Here is an 18912-nt window from a genome sequence, read left to right on the forward strand (position 1 = left end):
TCCATCCCATGATTCTCTTTATTTCTCAAAATATGGTTGCCCAAAATAACTTCTAAATACTCAACATTGTGCCATGATTTGTGCTCTACACCTCTATCCAAGCCCAGATGTATCCAATAGTCACTATATTTGTCAGAGTTTTTCAAAAAGATAGAACCAATAGGATAAAGATAGATGGAGATATACAAGAAGGAATTTACTAGGGCCATTGGCTCAAATTAATATGGAGGCTAAAAAGTCCCATGATAGACCATCTGCAAACCACAGGACCTTGGCAGCTAGTAGTGTGAGTTCATCCAATTTCAAAGGCCTCAGAGTTAGGGAAGCTGCTGGTATAATTCTCAGTCCAAAGCTAAAGGTCTGAGAACTCAGGGAGTTGCTGGTATAAGTTTCTGAGTCCACAGGCTCAAGAACCCAAAATTTTGAAGTCCAAGAGAAGTATGTCCCAGTTCTAGGAGAAAGAGCAAGAGAATTTGCCTTTTCCCTTTTTGTTCTATCCAGGACCCCAGCTGACTGGATGGTGCTACCCACACTGAGGACAGATCCTCCTTATAATTCACTGATTCAAGCGTCAATCTCTTCTGTTTTTCTTCTAGAAACATCCTCAGAGACAACAAGAAATAATGTTTTAACCACTATCTGGGTATCCCTTAATTCCAAATTGACACCTAAAATTAACAATCAAAGTTATAATGACCTACTTTCATAAAGATGTGAATGAATAACAACATCTTTTTTAAAAATTACACTTCCAGGGATATTTGCATTATAAGAACAGAGAGTATTATTTAAAGGAGTTATAAAATCAAACAAAATATTTCCAGGACCTGCAGAAGGATCATAGCCACAGACGAGAGAGAGAGAGAGAGAGAGAGAGAGAGAAGGAGAGGGGAGTGGAGGAGAGGAGAGGAGAACAAAAATGGGAATAGTAGTGTAGTTAAATCTCAACACTGAACAAGATCAACTTATCTTGGTTCCTGTTGATATGAATTACTATGGATTTTTCTTAATCCACGGAAATACAAGAGGAATAATCTTTTGGCCAATCTAGAATTTGGAAATCTTAACAGATTATATGTTTAGTCGTTCAGGCAAGTATATATGGTAAGCTTTAAGTAAACACTTCTTTCCTTGTCATTCAGGAACCACTTCTGCTAAAGAATTTGCTTTACTGAATTTTAAGTGATCTTGTATCTCTCTCCTATCAACCATTCCCTTCATCATCATCCACCATCAAACCTGGATCCCAATATACTGACAAGAAGCCTTACTTAGTCTCACAGCTGCAAAGCTATCTTGTACAAAGAGCAACGGTACAACATATTTTGTATCTGTGATAAAGAGGAATACAAAATAACTAGCTCCAGAACATGGAACAAGTTTCCAAGGGGGCTTCCCAATCTAACATTGGGTTGCATTCAAGTTATTCCACCCAACACATCATTCTGCTTATTTCCAAATGCATGACTATCTCCTTGTGAACTCTGCCCAAGGCTACTTCCTCATTTGGTAACTTTGATATTCTTAGTCACATATAATGTCTACTGCAGAAGCATCATTTCAGTAAGCTCATTTTAAATCCTGATTTTTTTCTCATTATACTTTGTGCCTCTCTCCCTTCAGAATCAGCTCTCTTATAAGACTTGCTTCAACCTGTCTTTTTTATCACAGAGCTGAAGCATCTCTGATTATCAGAAAATGGTAGATTTCATGAGTCCTGCCCTGTACCAGAAATGATGTAGAACCCCAAAGTGTCTTAATAATCTCTGCTCTTGGGGCATAGGAAATCTGCCTGAGGAAACAAACACATGAAAAGTCAAACAATTTGAAATAATAGAAAAGGTAACACAGATACAAGTTTCTTTTAAACTGCTGGAGGTCAGAGGACATCATGGTTGACTGGGGCAATGGATCTATTCCCTTTCCAGTTCTTCTCCAGTGGCACTCCAAAACATATAATCAAATAAAGCAACAATTTTCTGGGTGCAAATTGCTAAGAATGCTAGAGTCTTCAACACTCAAAGAGAGAGAAAATGCAAATACAAATAGCTAGGACACAAAGCAAAAGAGTATGTGGTGAGAAAAGCAAAAAGTATACAGAATATAATGCCTTTGCACTCTTCATGGTTGTCAAGAAAAAAATACCTCTATAACTGTTAAAGAAATGATGGAGATGAAGTCACAGAGAAATCTCACTGGAATCTTCTTTGGTTCTCTTTTGTTGCATTAAAACTTAGTTGCTGAAAACTTTCATTCTATTTTGCTCCAATTTCATGTTAGGAATATGGATGGCCTGTCACTGATGCATGGGATGTCAGATCAGGTGGCTGGGTGTGGGGGATCCTCTTTCAAGTTGTCCCCTTCACTCACTTGCCTGGCATATCTGCTCAATGGAGTGTTTGTGCACACAATGCAGTGAGAAGTCTTGGGTCTCTCTGTCTACATGGCATCTTATCCTCCAGAGCCTCTCCACATGGCTGAGGTTTTTACCAACACAGCAGCCTCAAAGTATTCAGAGTTCTTTCATGGAAACTCAGACTCTACAAGATCCATATAGAAGCTGTCAGTGCTCTTAAAGTCTAGACCTAGAATTCAAATCGCAACACTTCCTTCATATTCTGCTTCCCAGAGACATCACCATTCAGCCCAGATTCAAGGGGAGGGCAAACAGATCCTCCGTGGAAATAGTGCTGAAGAATTTCCAGTCATCTATAATCCATCACAGAGTATGTTAAATAATAGGATGGTATTCCATATGAAAATTTGTTTCTCTCTGGAAATCTTCAAATACTATTGTTTTTTCATATATTCTAAACTCTAGGGAAAAGCATAATTAAGATAAAATAGTCTTCTGTTTTGTATTGCTTGCTTTTAAAAAAAAATGTTCATGACAGGTAGTTATTGCCTTGGTTTAAAGTGTTCCTGAAGGACTTTTTAAAATTCTTTGATCTCATTCCTCGAGGAGATCCTTGAACTGTTGTAGACAAAACAGGGAGCTGGATCTCAGTCTGTGCTCTTTTCACACTTGAGAAAAAAAGAAGAACCCAAAGGCCAGATGAAGTGTGAACTTGGTCACAGAGAAGAAAGTGATGAATTCTGATAGTAGAACTGGCCAGAAGAGGGACTGCCTGAAATGAGAAACCAGAAAGACCTCCTACAACAAAGAAGAAAGTTGGGAAACTCTGGAACAATGGGAAGTATAGATCAGAACAGAACAGCTGAGAATGTAGATTCATCACACTCACCACAAGATTTCATGGAACAGACTCTTATTTGCAGGGACCCCAGATTGAAGGCTATAATACATAGAAGGAAACTAGAAAAGATACCTTGGAACACTAGAAGCATTTCCCTGTGATTAGCAATGAGGAGTTAGAATCTATATATATTTGGTATCTAAAGCCACAAAGTTTTGCTAAGAGTTTGGTTATGGGGTGTGAAAAAAATAGATGAATCAAGGATGACTTCAAATTTGTTGCATGAACAACTGGTTGGAACAAGCTCCAACCTGCTGCAGGTGGAAAAGGGTTTTGTAGAAGAGCAATAGTTCAATTTCTTGTATCCAAAACTTGACCTGCCTCATAGGTGTCTAAGTGAAGGTGTCCATATAATGAGGTGGTTGAATAGAAGAGTCTGGAATTCAAGGGAAAGAAGTAAACTAGAACTAAAAAATTCTACCATAGAAATGGTATTTCGCTCATAACACTGTATGAGCTTACCTAAACAGTAAGTGAAAAAAAAAATAAAGAAAAGAAGCACAGGTACTGGAGAAGAAGCAAAGGTACCATGGGTATTCCTAACCATTGGAGGTCAGGGAGGCACTAGAAAATAACAGAAAACTTCCAAAGATTCAGGAGATAAATATTAGTAGATATGAAGAAAATCACCAGGAAGCTATAAAAATTCTAAATTTTATGGGCCTAAAAGCATGCTATTAAGAATATATAGACAAAAATTAACTAAAAGTACACCATAGTTGGTTAAATCATAGTTGGAGATTTTAATGTACTTCTCCACTACTGACGGAACAAGTAAAAAAATCAGTAAGTACATGGAAGATTTTAATTAGTATGAACAAATTTTATCTAATTGACATCTAACAAGGAAGGCAATAAGTGTAATATTTATAGGTACTAATGAAGGCCATTATAAATTCTTAAAACATAAATCTGCCTGAGTATCAAACAGGGGATCAGTTGTCCAGAGATTAGCAATGTCAGATAACCACTTCTAACTGGAGGTCTCTAGAAGCAAGTAACAAGTGGTCTTACTAAAGCCCAAGCACTTACAGAAGCTGGATTTTGGCAGATCTGTCCAATGAGAGCTAAGGCCACAGCAAGATTCAGCTGAAGTGTAAGACAGAGGAGGGATGAGAAATTCCCTTTCCCATACTCCAACCTCCCACCAGTGCCATTTGCTAAACCCAACTGAAGAAGCTGATTAACAAAGTGGTACCTGTGAAGTGGAACTGGCAAGAGTTATCCCTCCTTCAATACAGAACAGAACATAATAAGGACATGGAATGAATGCAAGAGAAACCAGGCAAAGGACCTGCACACCATATCTAGTGATTTGTCCTTTGTCCTGAGAGCAATGGGGGAATCATTGAAGGATTTTCATCATGAAGTCACAATCTGATTGGCATCATTAAAACACCACCCAACCTATAGTTTAAAGATGGCACTGGAAAAAGAAATAGATGGTCATAAGAAGAAAAGTTATGAGACTATTACATTTATCTATGCAGAGATTATGGTGACCTTCACTAAAGTAACAGAGAAGGAAGGAAATAGACTGATTTGAAACTTTTAAAAGAAGACTTGAGAGGATAAGAGACTGTGAGGAGGAAAGTGGTAATCAAGGATGACTCCAAGTCTTCTGTTATGAACAATGGGGAAATAATGTGGGAGTCATTTGCTGAGATGGGAAAACAAAACAAGGAAACATTTATAAGAAAGATAGGTTCAGTTTTGATGCCTGCATAAGTCATCAATGGTGGGGCCCAGTCGACAACTAATGATCTGGCATGGTATTTAGGAATAGGACCTGAACTGAGATATATATTTAGAAACCATCAGCATATGCTTGGTATCTGAAACACAGGAAATAGGTATGAAAACCTGGAAAAATTATGTACAACCCAAGTTTGGAGAAATGCCAATTTTAAAGAACAGCTAGAAGAGATATGAAAAAAATCAGAAAGAAGTCAAAGGAGATGTCAGAAAAAAAATCCAGAAGAATGTGATGCCAAGAATGAGTATATCAGAAAGAAGGGGTGTTTCACCTCTGCAGTATAATTGAGAAATCAAGATTAGAAGCCAGAGTTGGCCATAGCGAGCCTTGTTCCTCTAGGGGCTGGGGAGCAACTTGATTGGATTCTGAGATGAGGAATTTAATGATATGATGTATGGAATACCAGTGTAAGTTTGGTTAAATGAGGTAAAACACCCCTTCTTTCTGAGATACTCATTCTTGGCATCACATTCCTCTGGATTTTTTTCTGACATCTCCTTTGACTTCTTTCTGATTTTTTTTTCACATCTCTTCTATCTGTTCTTTAAAATTGTCATTTCTCCAAACTTACTCTAACTGACACTTCTGCCCTCTAGATTCCAGACAAGGAAAGCAACAGTTAAAGAGGATTTGGGTGGACAGTAAGAAGCCATGATCAACTTTTTAGCAAGAGAATGACAGTGGGGAAAAAAAAAAAAGGTTTGAAGAATGTAATTTTCACCAGACTGTGAGAACATATGGAATAGAAGATATATATTCACACCCCCAAGGTTCATTTGCCCTGAGTGCCTACAGCTTTGACTTACAGGGAAAGCCAATATTAAAAGATTCTTTTTCCTCAAGTATATCTAAGGGTGCTTAAATGAACTCACCTGCTACCACCCCCATCAGAAGCACCCACTCTTAGCCAAATCCTGGCCCCAACAGGTCCAAGGTGGTACCATTTAAATATTCTCATTTTCAACACCTGGTCTTAGTTTTGAGGGTTGCAGCTGCCTTTGGTGCTGCCAGAAAAGTACCCGCATCAATGGTGTTGCTGCCAAAAAGAATGGAACTCAGATCCCTGCAGGGACTGGGACCCAGATGAACTGTGCATTTGTGTTGGCTCCCCTTAGACCTCTGCTGATGCACCATACAACTGCCTCTGTCCTCCTCTCCCTAAACATTCATTTATAAATAAATCATTCATTCCTCCCCTCTCTCCCTTCTCCCATCTTTCACCCCAATCTCCCTGTGTGAGATGTTTACTAATAATAGTTGTCAATCATTAAGTACTATCTTTGGAAGTTCCTTATATTCATTAATTCATTTAATTTCCACAACAGCCTCTGAAGTAAATATGACTTCTACCCCTTCATTTTACATTTGAAACATGGAGAAGTGAGATAACTTGACCAAAGTCACAAATCTAACAGGCATAGGTTAGGTAGGCAAGCCTGCCATGGAGGCCAAACTCTTAACTACCTCTCTATCTGCCACTTCTGCCCTCCAGACTCCTCTTCCCATTAGGTATGTTCTCTTCTCACCTTTTTCTAAAATTTAGCCACAGATTTCATCATGATTCACTGGAAAGATTTTTATAGCTAGTTTTATGGGGGAGGGGAATGGCCTCAATCTGTCAGACCTGTGTAAATCCCTGGACACAAACAGACAGATGACAGAGGAGAAGGTGACTGATTCTACTCACCAGCAAGAGTTGAGCCCCAAATCAGCCAGGAAGCAAGTGTATCCAGGAGGCAGGGCAACCTGTTATCTAACTCCTCCCACCAGGATCAGAGATCCTATCCAAACCAGATAACCTGTTAGCCACATATTGATCTGACCAAGGTAGGTATGATAAACTTCCTTCTCATCCACGTAAGAATATCACTACACTAGAATGTCTGCTATTTAGCCTGCTGAGAGCAGAAATACTTAGGCCCATAGTAATCATGTTATATTTACCTTTTCTTCTTGTAGAGATATTTCGAGAACAAGGATCCACTCTCTGCCTAGCTATGGCTTAGAAAATCTTAAGAAGCTGAGGGCCAGGTCCGCTTACAACTTAAAAAAGCTTCCCAGTCTGGAAAAGTTTGTTGCCCTTGTGGAGGCCAGCCTCACCTACCCCAGCCACTGCTGTGCCTTTGCAAACTGGAGACGGCAAATGTGAGTCTTCTGTGTCCATCCCTGGAGCCTGGCTTGGGCATTTCCCCAGAGTAGAATGCAGTCCATACCTTCTACCTGTCTGTGACATGAAGAGAATCCATGCACACAGAGAGCTCCCTGACTAAAGTCCCGAGGCATGTTCCGGATGAAAGATTCAGTTTCATGGAGGGTTAGGGAGGGCTGGACTCATAATTTCTTTGAAAATGGGCTCATAAGAGAGGGTCAGCCACATAACAGAGCATCTACCAAATATTAAATAAGAAAACATGAAAAACATCAAGCATAGCACCTGATTCATAATAGATGCTTAATATTCTTTCTCTTTGTACCAATATGTATTTACCTTTCAAGTCCCAAACTCTGTACCCCATAATGTCCCATCCTGCTAACATCAAAATCAGCTTTGGAGGTGAGAAGCAAAAATGCCATACCAGAGACTAATGTGCACATCTGTAACACACTCCGACCACTCTGAGCCTCTCCAACCCACCTACAGATCTTAGCAACTCACAGAGAGGACAAAAATGGAGACATCTCTTCACTGAGGCTTTCAAGGAAGAGCAGCTTCAGGAAGTGCAATTTAAAGAGGATAACCTAAACACAGGCAAGACCCAGTAGGTTACTGGTTAAAAAATTGAGGTAACCATAGACAGGATCTGGAGAGAGCAGAGCAGTGACTTTGGAGATTACACACATTTCAGACATTTAAAGGACCCATTGGAGGTAAGAACTCACTGAATATCAGTTCTCAAAGCTCTCATCCTCTCCCGAGCTCACTGATAAAACTCACACCCTGTAGTTGTACTCAATCAAATGATGCCTTTTCACTATTCTTGGTACAGTAGCCCAGAACTAAGACAGCTGCCCTGGGATATTATCTCACTGTTTAACAGACTCCTCAATAATTCAAGCTTCAACATATATTGAGCTGCAAATGTGGAAATACCCCCTGCTCAAAAGCAAAACAAAACAAAAAGCAACACAGCAGTCCATACCCCAGAATATTTCAAAGTAACTTAGGAGCACTCAGACCCACTTGAAAGATTTGCAGAAAAACAGGGCTGCTTTTCAGAATTAGTTCTGGAAACTCTCCAGAATCGGGCAGTCCTCACAGATTAGCTCAAAAAGCCAGAGCATTTCTTCCTGACAACTAGAATTCTTAAGAGCCTGGGTTTGGGCAAAAGGTTTGTCTCTTTTATTTTCCAGACAGGAATTATCCTAGTCAGGCCAAAAAATGATTCCAATTTGCTGCCAAGACCCTGCAACTGGATACCTCTCAGGAGGAAACTCAAAGGATGTCAAGATCACTGTAAGAGCTGCTCATGGCCTGCTGCCTGGCCCTGAGCCCACATGCTACAGTAAACCTATCATCTTACCATGCTACTCAGATTTCTCCGGTCTTGCCACCTCCTGGTTGTGTAGACGTAGCCTCAGGGCTCTCCCAACCAGAATTCTCCATTCTGCCTTACACTGTCTCATGACAGGAAGCCTTCTCTGATCCCTCCAGACCAGCTGGTCCTTATCCTCTAGGTCCCTAGTAGAACTTAACATCAGAGCCTGTCAAGGTACAGCCAGGGGAGACCCACATTTCTTCTACAACATACCAAAATGTGGGGTTTGGTTTTTACTTTTAACAAATCCACACGCACAAACCTGATATAAAATAATTATGCTTTTCAAAAGAGAATCCTGGGGTTTATTCATGAATTAGTGTCGTTTCATTATATACCATAGGAGGTATGGTTGGTAATGAGATTCAAGTTTACAATTGTAAGATAAGATTGTTCTCCTGATCCTCATTTGGAAATAATGCCCATGGTGTAAACAGGAGGCCCCTGTTACTGTGAGGTTTGGCTGCTGGTCCTCCTGGACTCTAGGTGGATCCACCACACCCCTTATTTGTCATTGAACCAGATATTTTCTTATCATAGTTCTATATTCAGCTTGTATCATTTTGTTTTTATTTTATTCTTCAGTTTTTTGTGAATTTATTCCAATTATTCACAATTAGATTTTAAATTGATGTACTGTGGCATATCCTTCTAAGTACCTGCACAGGGCTGAGACCCCAACGAGAACTCAATAAGTAACCACCATCATCTGTCTTCATAATGTTGACATCGGCTGAGTATTCACAGCCAGGTGCCATAATACAATCACACTTAGCTCATTTCATATTACAAAGGTAATATCATTATCATTATTAATATCGTTTGCTTCTCAAAGAGGCAGAAATTGAGGCTCAGAGATATTAAATCACTTGATTAAATTATTATCACCAACCAAACTTATATCCAAACCCTCTACTCTTTCTGTCTCCAAAACTGAGGCTCTGGAACACTGGCTATGCTACCCTCTAAGCATCTGTTCATTGACTGACTGTAGTTCACAAATGCCAAACTGACCCTGAGATGAATTTCCAGCTCTTTGCCATGCTTAGGGTTTACCAAGGTATTGCACAGGCAAGACTATATTTCCCTCAGCTTCCAATTTTGTTTCTGATCTCAGAAACACACATAGTTTACCTTACTCCCTACCTCATGTCAGTGAGTCACTTCCATTTCAGGAACAGGAAGTATCGATATCTAGAATATGTTGGTTGCAGCGTCAACAGTAGGAATCTTCACACAAGCCAACCGTGAGCCCCTAGAGCTAGCTGTCTCTAGATAGTTAAGTCAAATCTCATTCCAATGAACCAAATTACAATAAGCTACAGGTTACTTACTTTCTGTTCCTAGAATTGGGCTGTAGCTAATCAGGAACAAGATTTAGGAGTTAGAGTAAGAACCACAGAATGGCCCTCTTGTCCCCTCTGGGCTCATCTCAGAGTTTGATTCACTTTCTTATAAGATTTCTGGCTGAACCAAAAGATTTTCTGAACTGTGGTTCAGTTTTAGCTACCTATGTGTTGCATGTTTAGCCTGCTTAGTGCAACCTGTGACTGATTTGAGAAACCCTAACTGTTTATAAACTAAAAGATGGCACTTTCTTCAGCCAAAAACAAACAAAAAAAGAATCCCTTGGGCCAAGAGATAATGACTTCCTGATGATTCAATTCACTTCCCAGAGGTGAGAGAGGAGAGGAGAGAGATTTTTCTCCCTATTAAAGCCCCTTCTCGCGGGGCTGAGGCGGGGAGGTGCAGTCTGTGTGTGTCAGGCACTTAGCAAGCATTGCTCCTGTAGAAGCAAACGGAGTCTGTGTCTCCTCTACTTTTCCAGTCACCTGTCTCCTGCTCATTGAGGGCTTTATGAAGGGTCTTAATACTCATATCCTAGCTGAACTTATGTTCGCTTTTGAGAAAATGCATCATTTAACATTGCTGTAAACATCCCCCAACCAGGAAAGAGAAGAAGGGACAGACATGTGTAATTTTTTTTTCCATTAAAAAATACTTCCAACATGAACCATATTCATCCTTTAAACCTTTGCTTCAAAACAGAAGTACTACATGCAGAGAATTGGTAGAGTATTTATGCATATACTGATATATTCATGGGTTGAATATTTATCCTCTGGACTTTATTCAAAGCCTTGTGTAAGTGCCTTTGTCCTGTTGACAAGAACTCTTGTATGTTTGGGTTTGAGGGGAAAATCAAGGCAGAATATTGAGCCCAAGAAATGCCAGCTTCCCTGTGAAATGTTATAATCTTGAAATCAACCAGGCCCCTTTGCAACCTTCTTTTGCTCTGTTGGATATCCACTAGGGAACAATTTAACATGAGAGAACTAGGCTTACCTTGAAGGACAAACACAAGCCTGAAACTTCTTGTGGTCCCTGGGGAGAGAGATAATAAAGAACAGGATCCTGGTAACATTTCAGGCAAATTATCTAGCCTACCAGTAGCCTGAGTACCAATGAGCTAAGGGATGGGGCTGACTGAGAACTAACTACAGATTCTGATTCTCTAATTTGTGTATATAAAACAAGCAAACAAGTTCTCATTTGTGTTAGAGAGCAACCTGGTCTTCCAGTGATTGGAATATAGAGTAGAGTAATAAGAGTATGTCCTCCTCTGGCATATTAATATATAGCTGAATAGAGATCAAAGAAGGAAAAGGGTAGAGATGATACCAAGTCTGTAAATTATTTGCACTTAACAGCAAGGTTTAGCTAGTCCCAGGCGCCTTCCTCCCCACATTCAGGTTGTGGCCAGATGGTTTCCCCCGTGGGCCATCCAACTCTAGGAAAATATATATATACAAGTTGTTCTGTTCATTTACAGTAAGCAGCATTAACCCATGAGCTCAGCCTCAAGGGCAGACAAATGTTAGAAGGAAAAACAATCTCAAAAAGAAAACCCATTATTTCTACCCTGTGCAAAGATGGTGATATATTTACCATTTTGGATCCAGGATGTTGATTCTATTCCTTTTTTTATTTCTAGCTCTGAGCTTCATCCAATTTGCAACAAATCTATTTTAAGACAAGAAGTTGATGATATGACTCAGGCTAGGGGTCAGAGAGTCTCTTTGACAGAAGATGATGAGTCCAATTATGGCAGAGGATTTGACATGATGTATGGTGAATTTGACTATGACTTATGCAATGAAGTGGTTGATGTGACCTGCTCCCCTAAGCCAGATGCATTCAACCCATGTGAAGATATAATGGGGTACAACATCCTCAGAGTCTTGATATGGTTTATTAGCATCCTGGCCATCACTGGGAACATCATAGTGCTGGTGATCCTGACTACCAGCCAGTACAAACTCACAGTGCCCCGGTTCCTTATGTGCAATCTGGCCTTTGCCGATCTCTGCATTGGAATCTACTTGCTGCTCATAGCATCAGTTGATATCCACACCAAGAGCCAATACCACAACTATGCCATTGACTGGCAAACTGGAGCAGGTTGTGATGCTGCTGGCTTCTTCACTGTCTTTGCCAGTGAGCTATCAGTCTATACTCTGACAGCCATCACCCTGGAAAGGTGGCATACTATTACCCATGCTATGCAACTGGACTGCAAAGTGCAGCTCCGCCATGCTACCAGTGTCATGGCGATGGGCTGGATCTTTGCTTTTGTAGCTGCCCTCTTTCCCATCTTTGGCATCAGCAGTTATATGAAGGTAAGCATCTGCCTGCCCATGGATATTGACAGCCCTTTGTCACAGCTGTATGTCATGTCCCTCCTTGTGCTCAATGTTCTAGCCTTTGTGGTCATCTGTGGCTGCTACACCCACATCTACCTCACAGTGAGGAATCCTAACATTGTGTCCTCCTCTAGCGATACCAAGATTGCCAAGCGCATGGCCACACTCATCTTCACCGACTTCCTCTGCATGGCGCCCATTTCTTTCTTTGCCATTTCGGCCTCCCTCAAGGTACCCCTCATCACTGTGTCCAAGGCAAAGATCCTCCTGGTCTTGTTCTACCCCATCAACTCATGTGCCAACCCTTTCCTTTATGCCATCTTTACTAAGAATTTTCGAAGGGATTTCTTTATTCTACTGAGCAAGTTTGGCTGTTATGAAATGCAAGCCCAAATTTACAGGACAGAAACCTCCTCCACTGCCCACAACTGCCATCCAAGGAATGGCCACTGCTCTTCAGCTCCAAGAGTTGCCAATGGCTCCAGTTACACTCTTGTCCCTCTAAGCCATTTAGCCCAGAAGTAAAAGCCAATGTGAAAATGTATCTCCCTGATGCATGACAATTACATTTTCCTTTGAAGACCAAGGAGGCCAAGGAATAGCTATCAGCATTTCTACATGTTTCATCTAATTGAATTCCTAGCTACCTGTAAGGTAAATGGGTCAGGAACTACTAATTTCATGTGACACATTAGGAAACTGAATTATTAGTAATAAAAATTAAAATACAACACTACATAACATTTGTCTTATGCTTTATAATGTTCAATGTGGTTTGTTCAGATTATCTCAACTGATCCTTATAAAAATTCTATTAAACAGGCAGGACAGGGATTATTCTTTGAGTTTTACAAATAAGGCAATCAGGACTCAAAGAACTCATGACTGTTTGGCTTGTAAGAGGTAGAGACAGGATTAGGTGTTGTGACTCCCACAGAACTTCGGAGGGATGCACCACAGTATTCATTCATTCATTCAAAAAATGTTCATTAAGCACCCATGATGGCTTCGTAATAGATCAACTTGGATAGACTGAACTGCATTTCCCAGAATTCTCTTTCTCATGTATTTCCAGTGAGGGTGGGTCACAAGGAAATTCTTTGAGATAATGGGAAGTCAGAAGAAAGAAACAGTCATTTTGCAATTCAATATATTTTGTTGCTGATGCTGACTCAGCTCATTACTCTGAAGCAGCAGCTGGGTTTATAATTGCTCCACTTTCCCATGGATCCTTCTTGTTGGACTCCCGGGCCCTGCATGTGGGTTTAGGTCCATGACGAAGGGCCTGACTTCTTCAGGATTCTTTCATTGCCAAGCTCGGAGGCAATCCGAATGGAAACAGGACCCAGTTTGTCTTCATGAGGTTGCACCTTATGCTGTGGCCTCTAGCATGTTCGTGATCTGTCTTTTATGACTGCCTGCCATGAGGACTTAAGCACCGGCATGAGCTGTGAATATAACATTCTTACAGATTGCTCATCCAGCCCCCAACTACACAAGCCAATTCTCTGTAACAAATATTTACCACCTATGTATATATGCATACATACATATATATGACTGATTCTTCTAGTTGAGCCCCAACAGAAGATATACCTAATATTTGATATGCATATGAATTATAATGTTAAGAACATTATCATCAGCTTTGGAATCAGACAGAGCTGAGGTTTTATTCAGACTCCATAATAAGGCAGGACTCGACCTCTTCAAGCTCAGGTTCTTTGTGTGACTGTGTGTGTGTGTGTGTGTGTGTATCTAACTAACTTTTGGGTCCATGATGATGAGTGGATAAGAAAATGGTTACATCCTACCTAGTAGTTCTGGAACTGGTTTGGTATGTGTTAGTTCATTCTCTCCTCGCAGACCAGTGCCTGGACTAATAACCAGCTGTCATGACCCTCAGTCTAGAATTCATTCCATTACAGCATATAGCGCCTGATAAATAACCATACTACCCACATCTATTCTCATAAATGACCCCATCTGAATAATTGAATCATAAATATCCACCATAAATTTCACCAAGCACTGTGCCTTGGCTAGCCCATAAAGCTCGGAGTCTCCTCTCTCAGTATCGTCTTTCAATGTCAAAGCCAGTCCTTCCTCCTCTTGCCCTTTGGCAAACATTTCAAAAGTTGATCCCAAATGCATTAAGAAGGAAGTCTTTATAGAGCCAGAAAAAAAGTCATCTCTGCCCATATGACTTGGCAACATCTCAGTATATTGTGAGCATCAAGTGAAAAATAATTTTCCTTGTAAATAGTCTAGAGTTCCACTGTTTAGTACAGTAGCTACCAGCCACGAGTGGCTACTGAGCCCTTGGAGTGTGACTAGCCTGAATTGATGTTTGCTATAAGTATAAAGTACACACTGAATTTCAAGTACTTAATACAAATGGGGAAAAAAGAAAGAATATAAAAGAGCTTGATAATTCTTACATTGATTATGTACTGGAATAATGCTGTTTTGGACATACTAGGACATAATAAAACATTGAAAATTAGTTTCCATTCTTTCTTTTTACATTTTTAATGTGGCTACTAGAAAATTTAAAACTACATATGTGGTTTGCATTACATTTCTATTGGAGAGAAATGATCTAAAGCTCTACAAACAAACAAAGGATTTTTATTTAGCACTTTCCTCCCCAGCCTCTGCACTCCAGTTTGCAGCACTGTTGGGTGGTCCCAGCTCCATCTTCTGTCTCTCTTCTTCTTTGTTTATGGCCAGAGGCAACACATTTCTGAATTTGGACTCAAAAGCAAGTAGAAGCTAAATTGTAAATATGATTGAGTAGTAATTACCTCACAACACAGCTGCTAATGACACACTGGTTTAAGAGATTTTGACTCTGACAAGCAAAAATATGTTCAGAGACAAATATACACCAAGAGAAGCTCAGAAGATATTCTACCCATCACTCTGACACTACAATGCTGCCAGGCAAGGGACGAAACTCTTCTTACATAAGCAAACATATTTTGGGGTAACTTAATTCAGGATTGGTAAACCCTGTTGATAAGTCTCTAGGAAAAGAAACATATCCTATACCTCCTGTATTGGCGATAAAACCTGCTAGAATCCAGTATATCAATCCCACTTCCCCTAAGTGTGATTATTCAGGTTATACAGTCAAAGTAGTGACCCCAGAGTGGCGGAGCCAGTCCTGATATTGAACCAGATAGAAACACACACATATACACACATGCATGCACACACACACATAAACACACAAGCACAAGAAGTTTCAAAATAATACTAGTTTCTGTTTTTTTTTTCTTTTCAGCTTTTATTTCAAATCTCAAACACCATGATGAGGACTAAAAACAACCAGAGATTTCTTAAAATACTTATGTCTCCATAATATTAAATATTTAAATATTTAAAACATCAGCTGCTTGTATAACCCAGGTGCTGATCTCTCAGGATGAATAGTGGCTGTGAGAATTCCATTTGGCCATCATGGTACAAACTGGGTAAATGCCAGCCCTGTGTGATGCCCCTACCCTGGTCTCACCATGGACTGTGAGCTTGTCTCTTTCAAATATTAACCCCCATAAACTCTTTCAGCCCTATCCTGACTGGCCTCTTTATTACCTCCCTCCCTCCCTTCTCTTTTTCTCCAGATATTTCCTTACTGAATCCCAACAAGTAGTTGGACAAGGTAGGATCCTTCTTAGAGGGATTGGAACAAAGACACTGAATAGGAAAATCTAGAAGTTCCTAGGTGGCAAAGTAAAGAGATGAAATGGGTACACACTTTGAAAAACCATTTTTATCTTGCCACATATAGAAGCAGTAGTGACAGATGGGCTAGGGCACTGGAGGGCATTGTTTCCCCATGGGCTCCATGTATTTGGGTCTCATCTCTGGGAAGTCTGAATAGAGGAAGGAAGAAAACCAAAGGAAATATTATACCACCAGGAGGCTGCGGCTCTTACAAGTGGCACTGTGTTTTATTTAGGCCAGCATCAAAGGACATTCATTAGAAAATCAGAAAAAAGATTGTTGAAATTTTTGGCCTCAAGCTTTGGGTTCATAAAGTGTTTTATTAGGGAAGTTTATAAAGGCATAAGCAAGCAATGAACTTTCAGCTTCTGCATAAGAAGGGCACTGGGGAGAAGAGACAAATATATAGAATGTTTTGTTTGTTGAAAATATAACCTAGTCTAGTAAATAAACTAAATTAAGAGTCAGCACAAAATACAGCCCAACCATAAGGGTTGTGCTCGAAGGTTCTCATCAAAATGCTTTCAGCTACATGCAGCAGAAACTCCAACTGCAAGTAATTTGAACATAAGGACAGTTACATAAGATGCTCTTGGCTTGGATTGAAAACTTAATGATCTCAAGGACCCGGGACCTTTCCATCCTTTTGCCCTGCCATCCCCAGAGTGTTCTACCATGTCTTTCCTCCTGGTAGCAAAGCTACTTTAGCAGTTCCCGATGCCACATGCAGTCATGATCAAATCCAGAGACAAAGAAGAGGGATCTTTCCTTCCATGCATCTACCTTTTCAATGGGGAGAATATTTCTCCCCTCAGACCCTTAAAAAAGCATTCCTTCCTACTCATTATCTAAGACTCTTGCCCTGGATACAAGAGAAGTGGCACAGTGAGACTGCCATTTTCAGCCCCCAGTGGGAGGCAGGCTCTTCCATTACGAAGGTAGAAGGGGGAGCTGGATTAGGAGATATGGCTGGGTGGTCAACCTCATCCTCCAATCTGAACCAAACCAAATCCTCCTCCATGGGAGGAAGTCAGGAGAGAGAGGGATGCAAGGTCAAGATACATATGGCACGCTCACACCTTCTCTCCCCTTTCCCTCCACCTAGTATCTGTAGCCCAGCTCGGTCTTCCCTGTGTTATTCTGTTCCATCCTTCTCTAGAACAAACCCAGATATGAAGACAACCACTAGAGGTAGACACTGCCCAGGAAATTCCATCTGAGGCAAAATGTGGCAAAGGAAAAGGAGAAAGAGGAAGGAGGAGAGGTGGAGGAGAATAATAAATAAGATAAATGGATTAGCAGGGGGATAGGGAAGCAATGAGGAGAAAAGAGAGAGAAGAGCAAGACAAATCAAGGAATGGGGCCATGGGAAGAAAACCAAGCCCTGATTCTGCTCCCTATTATGCTAGTACTTATGCATCTTTGTCTTAAGAAAACGCCTGCAAAATTGATGCAAGGAGGTCAACCATGAATGAGCTCAGGCTTAGATCCCAGCAGAAAGGCCCAGCATCCCCAGGTTTCCCAGGGCTACACATACAAACATCTGGGTCTCCAGATCTAGTTTAAAGGATACGTAACGGAAAAATATTTCCGAAGGTCTTCAAAGCTTCCTCACCTCAGACATCAGACAATGTAAAGATGGCTTCTTCCTTTTCATAATCCAAGATCTTCATCATGTTCTCTCCAGCATGAGCCACAGCCCCTGTTCCTTCTGTTCTGTGATAGGCAGGCCTCAAAAATGAATAGAATCCCATGGTTTGTAAGGTGCTCTATTTATTGTATTTATTGTGGTCTCGTATCCTTTTCTTCTGTTTATTTATTTGTTTGTTTTTGTTTTACAACACAGTATTCTCTGAATCCTGAGACATTATAAATACATACAAAAGGAGAATACCAACAAAAGTCATCTTATTTTTGTGGTATTCACCACATAATAAGATGCAAAGAAAATTTGGGGCTCTACATTTAGAGAACTTTCAGGCAATTTTCCCCCCATGTATCATTAGTGAGGGCCATTTAAACTGCCAGGTATTAATGAGCTGTATAAGGATATAGTTTGGCCAGAGATGATTTTAAATTGCTTTACAAACAGCAGAAGCTATACCACAGGGTTTCTATTTCTAAAGAGTGAATTTATAAAACAACTTTGTGTTCCTATTATGGAAACCAGGCAGTCAGGACAGGGCGAAAGGGAAGGGTACCCAGGGCCTCTGGTGAGACTTTGGCCACCCAAAAAACTCCTTGCTTCCTGCAATTTACCAAGTTAGAAGGGATTGTATTCCAGAACTTGGAAGAGTTGTTCTTGTCTGTCCTCACAATTCAGGCTGGAGGATGGCCTGTGAAATGTGAGAATTTTACCAGCCCCAAACACTACCCAGGACAGTCTGGCTGTACTCTCCAATGCACACAAAGATGAGAAGACAAAGAGGGGAAGTGACTTTTCCAAGGTTTTATGACTCACAGCAAGGACTGGAATTTGGCCTGAGCTCTTCCTTTTAATGTCCTAAGTCAAGGGGCTTAGTAGCATCCCCAAAGACATGCGCAGACACAAGTATATCCCGTACTTATATAGCCAGCCTCCTGGAATTGAGGGTCGAGCCTAAAAAACATCCACTCTAGGTAATTAAATACCAAGGGTGGTTTTGTAAGACTGTCAAAGAGCTATAAGAATTCACATTCTTCCTCTTCTGTTTGTATTCATTTTCCATTTTGGTGGCTCAAAATTCTCCAGTGGGAGAGGGAAGTTTAGGTGCACTGACTTCAGGTGACCACCACGGGACACTCCTGGCCTTTATTGAGTAGAGGAAGGGAGAGGAGGAAGGAAGGAAGCAGGGAAGGGAAGGAAAGGAAAGAAAAAAGAAAAGGTGAAAAATACCATGAAGAATAGACTGTCTCTGTCTATGGAGTGATGGAAACCTTTCATAGAC

General features: G+C 40.6%; 1 protein-coding gene across 1 annotated transcript in view; it reads left to right on the top strand.

Moving 5' to 3' along the window:
• Fshr (follicle stimulating hormone receptor) overlaps window positions 1–12952 on the top strand; it is a 171848-nt gene extending 158896 nt beyond the window's left edge. The window contains exons 9-10 of the mRNA XM_046422258.2: window positions 6973–7158; window positions 11545–12952. Of these exons, the coding sequence (XP_046278214.1) occupies window positions 6973–7158; window positions 11545–12778 (1420 nt within the window). The 3' untranslated portion in view covers window positions 12779–12952. The remainder of the gene's footprint in view (window positions 1–6972; window positions 7159–11544) is intronic.
• Window positions 12953–18912: the final 5960 nt, after the last annotated feature.

This window comes from Marmota monax, unplaced genomic scaffold, assembly GCF_021218885.2.
Source record: "Marmota monax isolate L192 unplaced genomic scaffold, Marmota_monax_Labrador192_F-V1.1 WCK01_AAM20220418_F8-fsc00015, whole genome shotgun sequence".
In the NCBI taxonomy this organism is placed as follows: Eukaryota; Metazoa; Chordata; class Mammalia; order Rodentia; family Sciuridae; genus Marmota; species Marmota monax.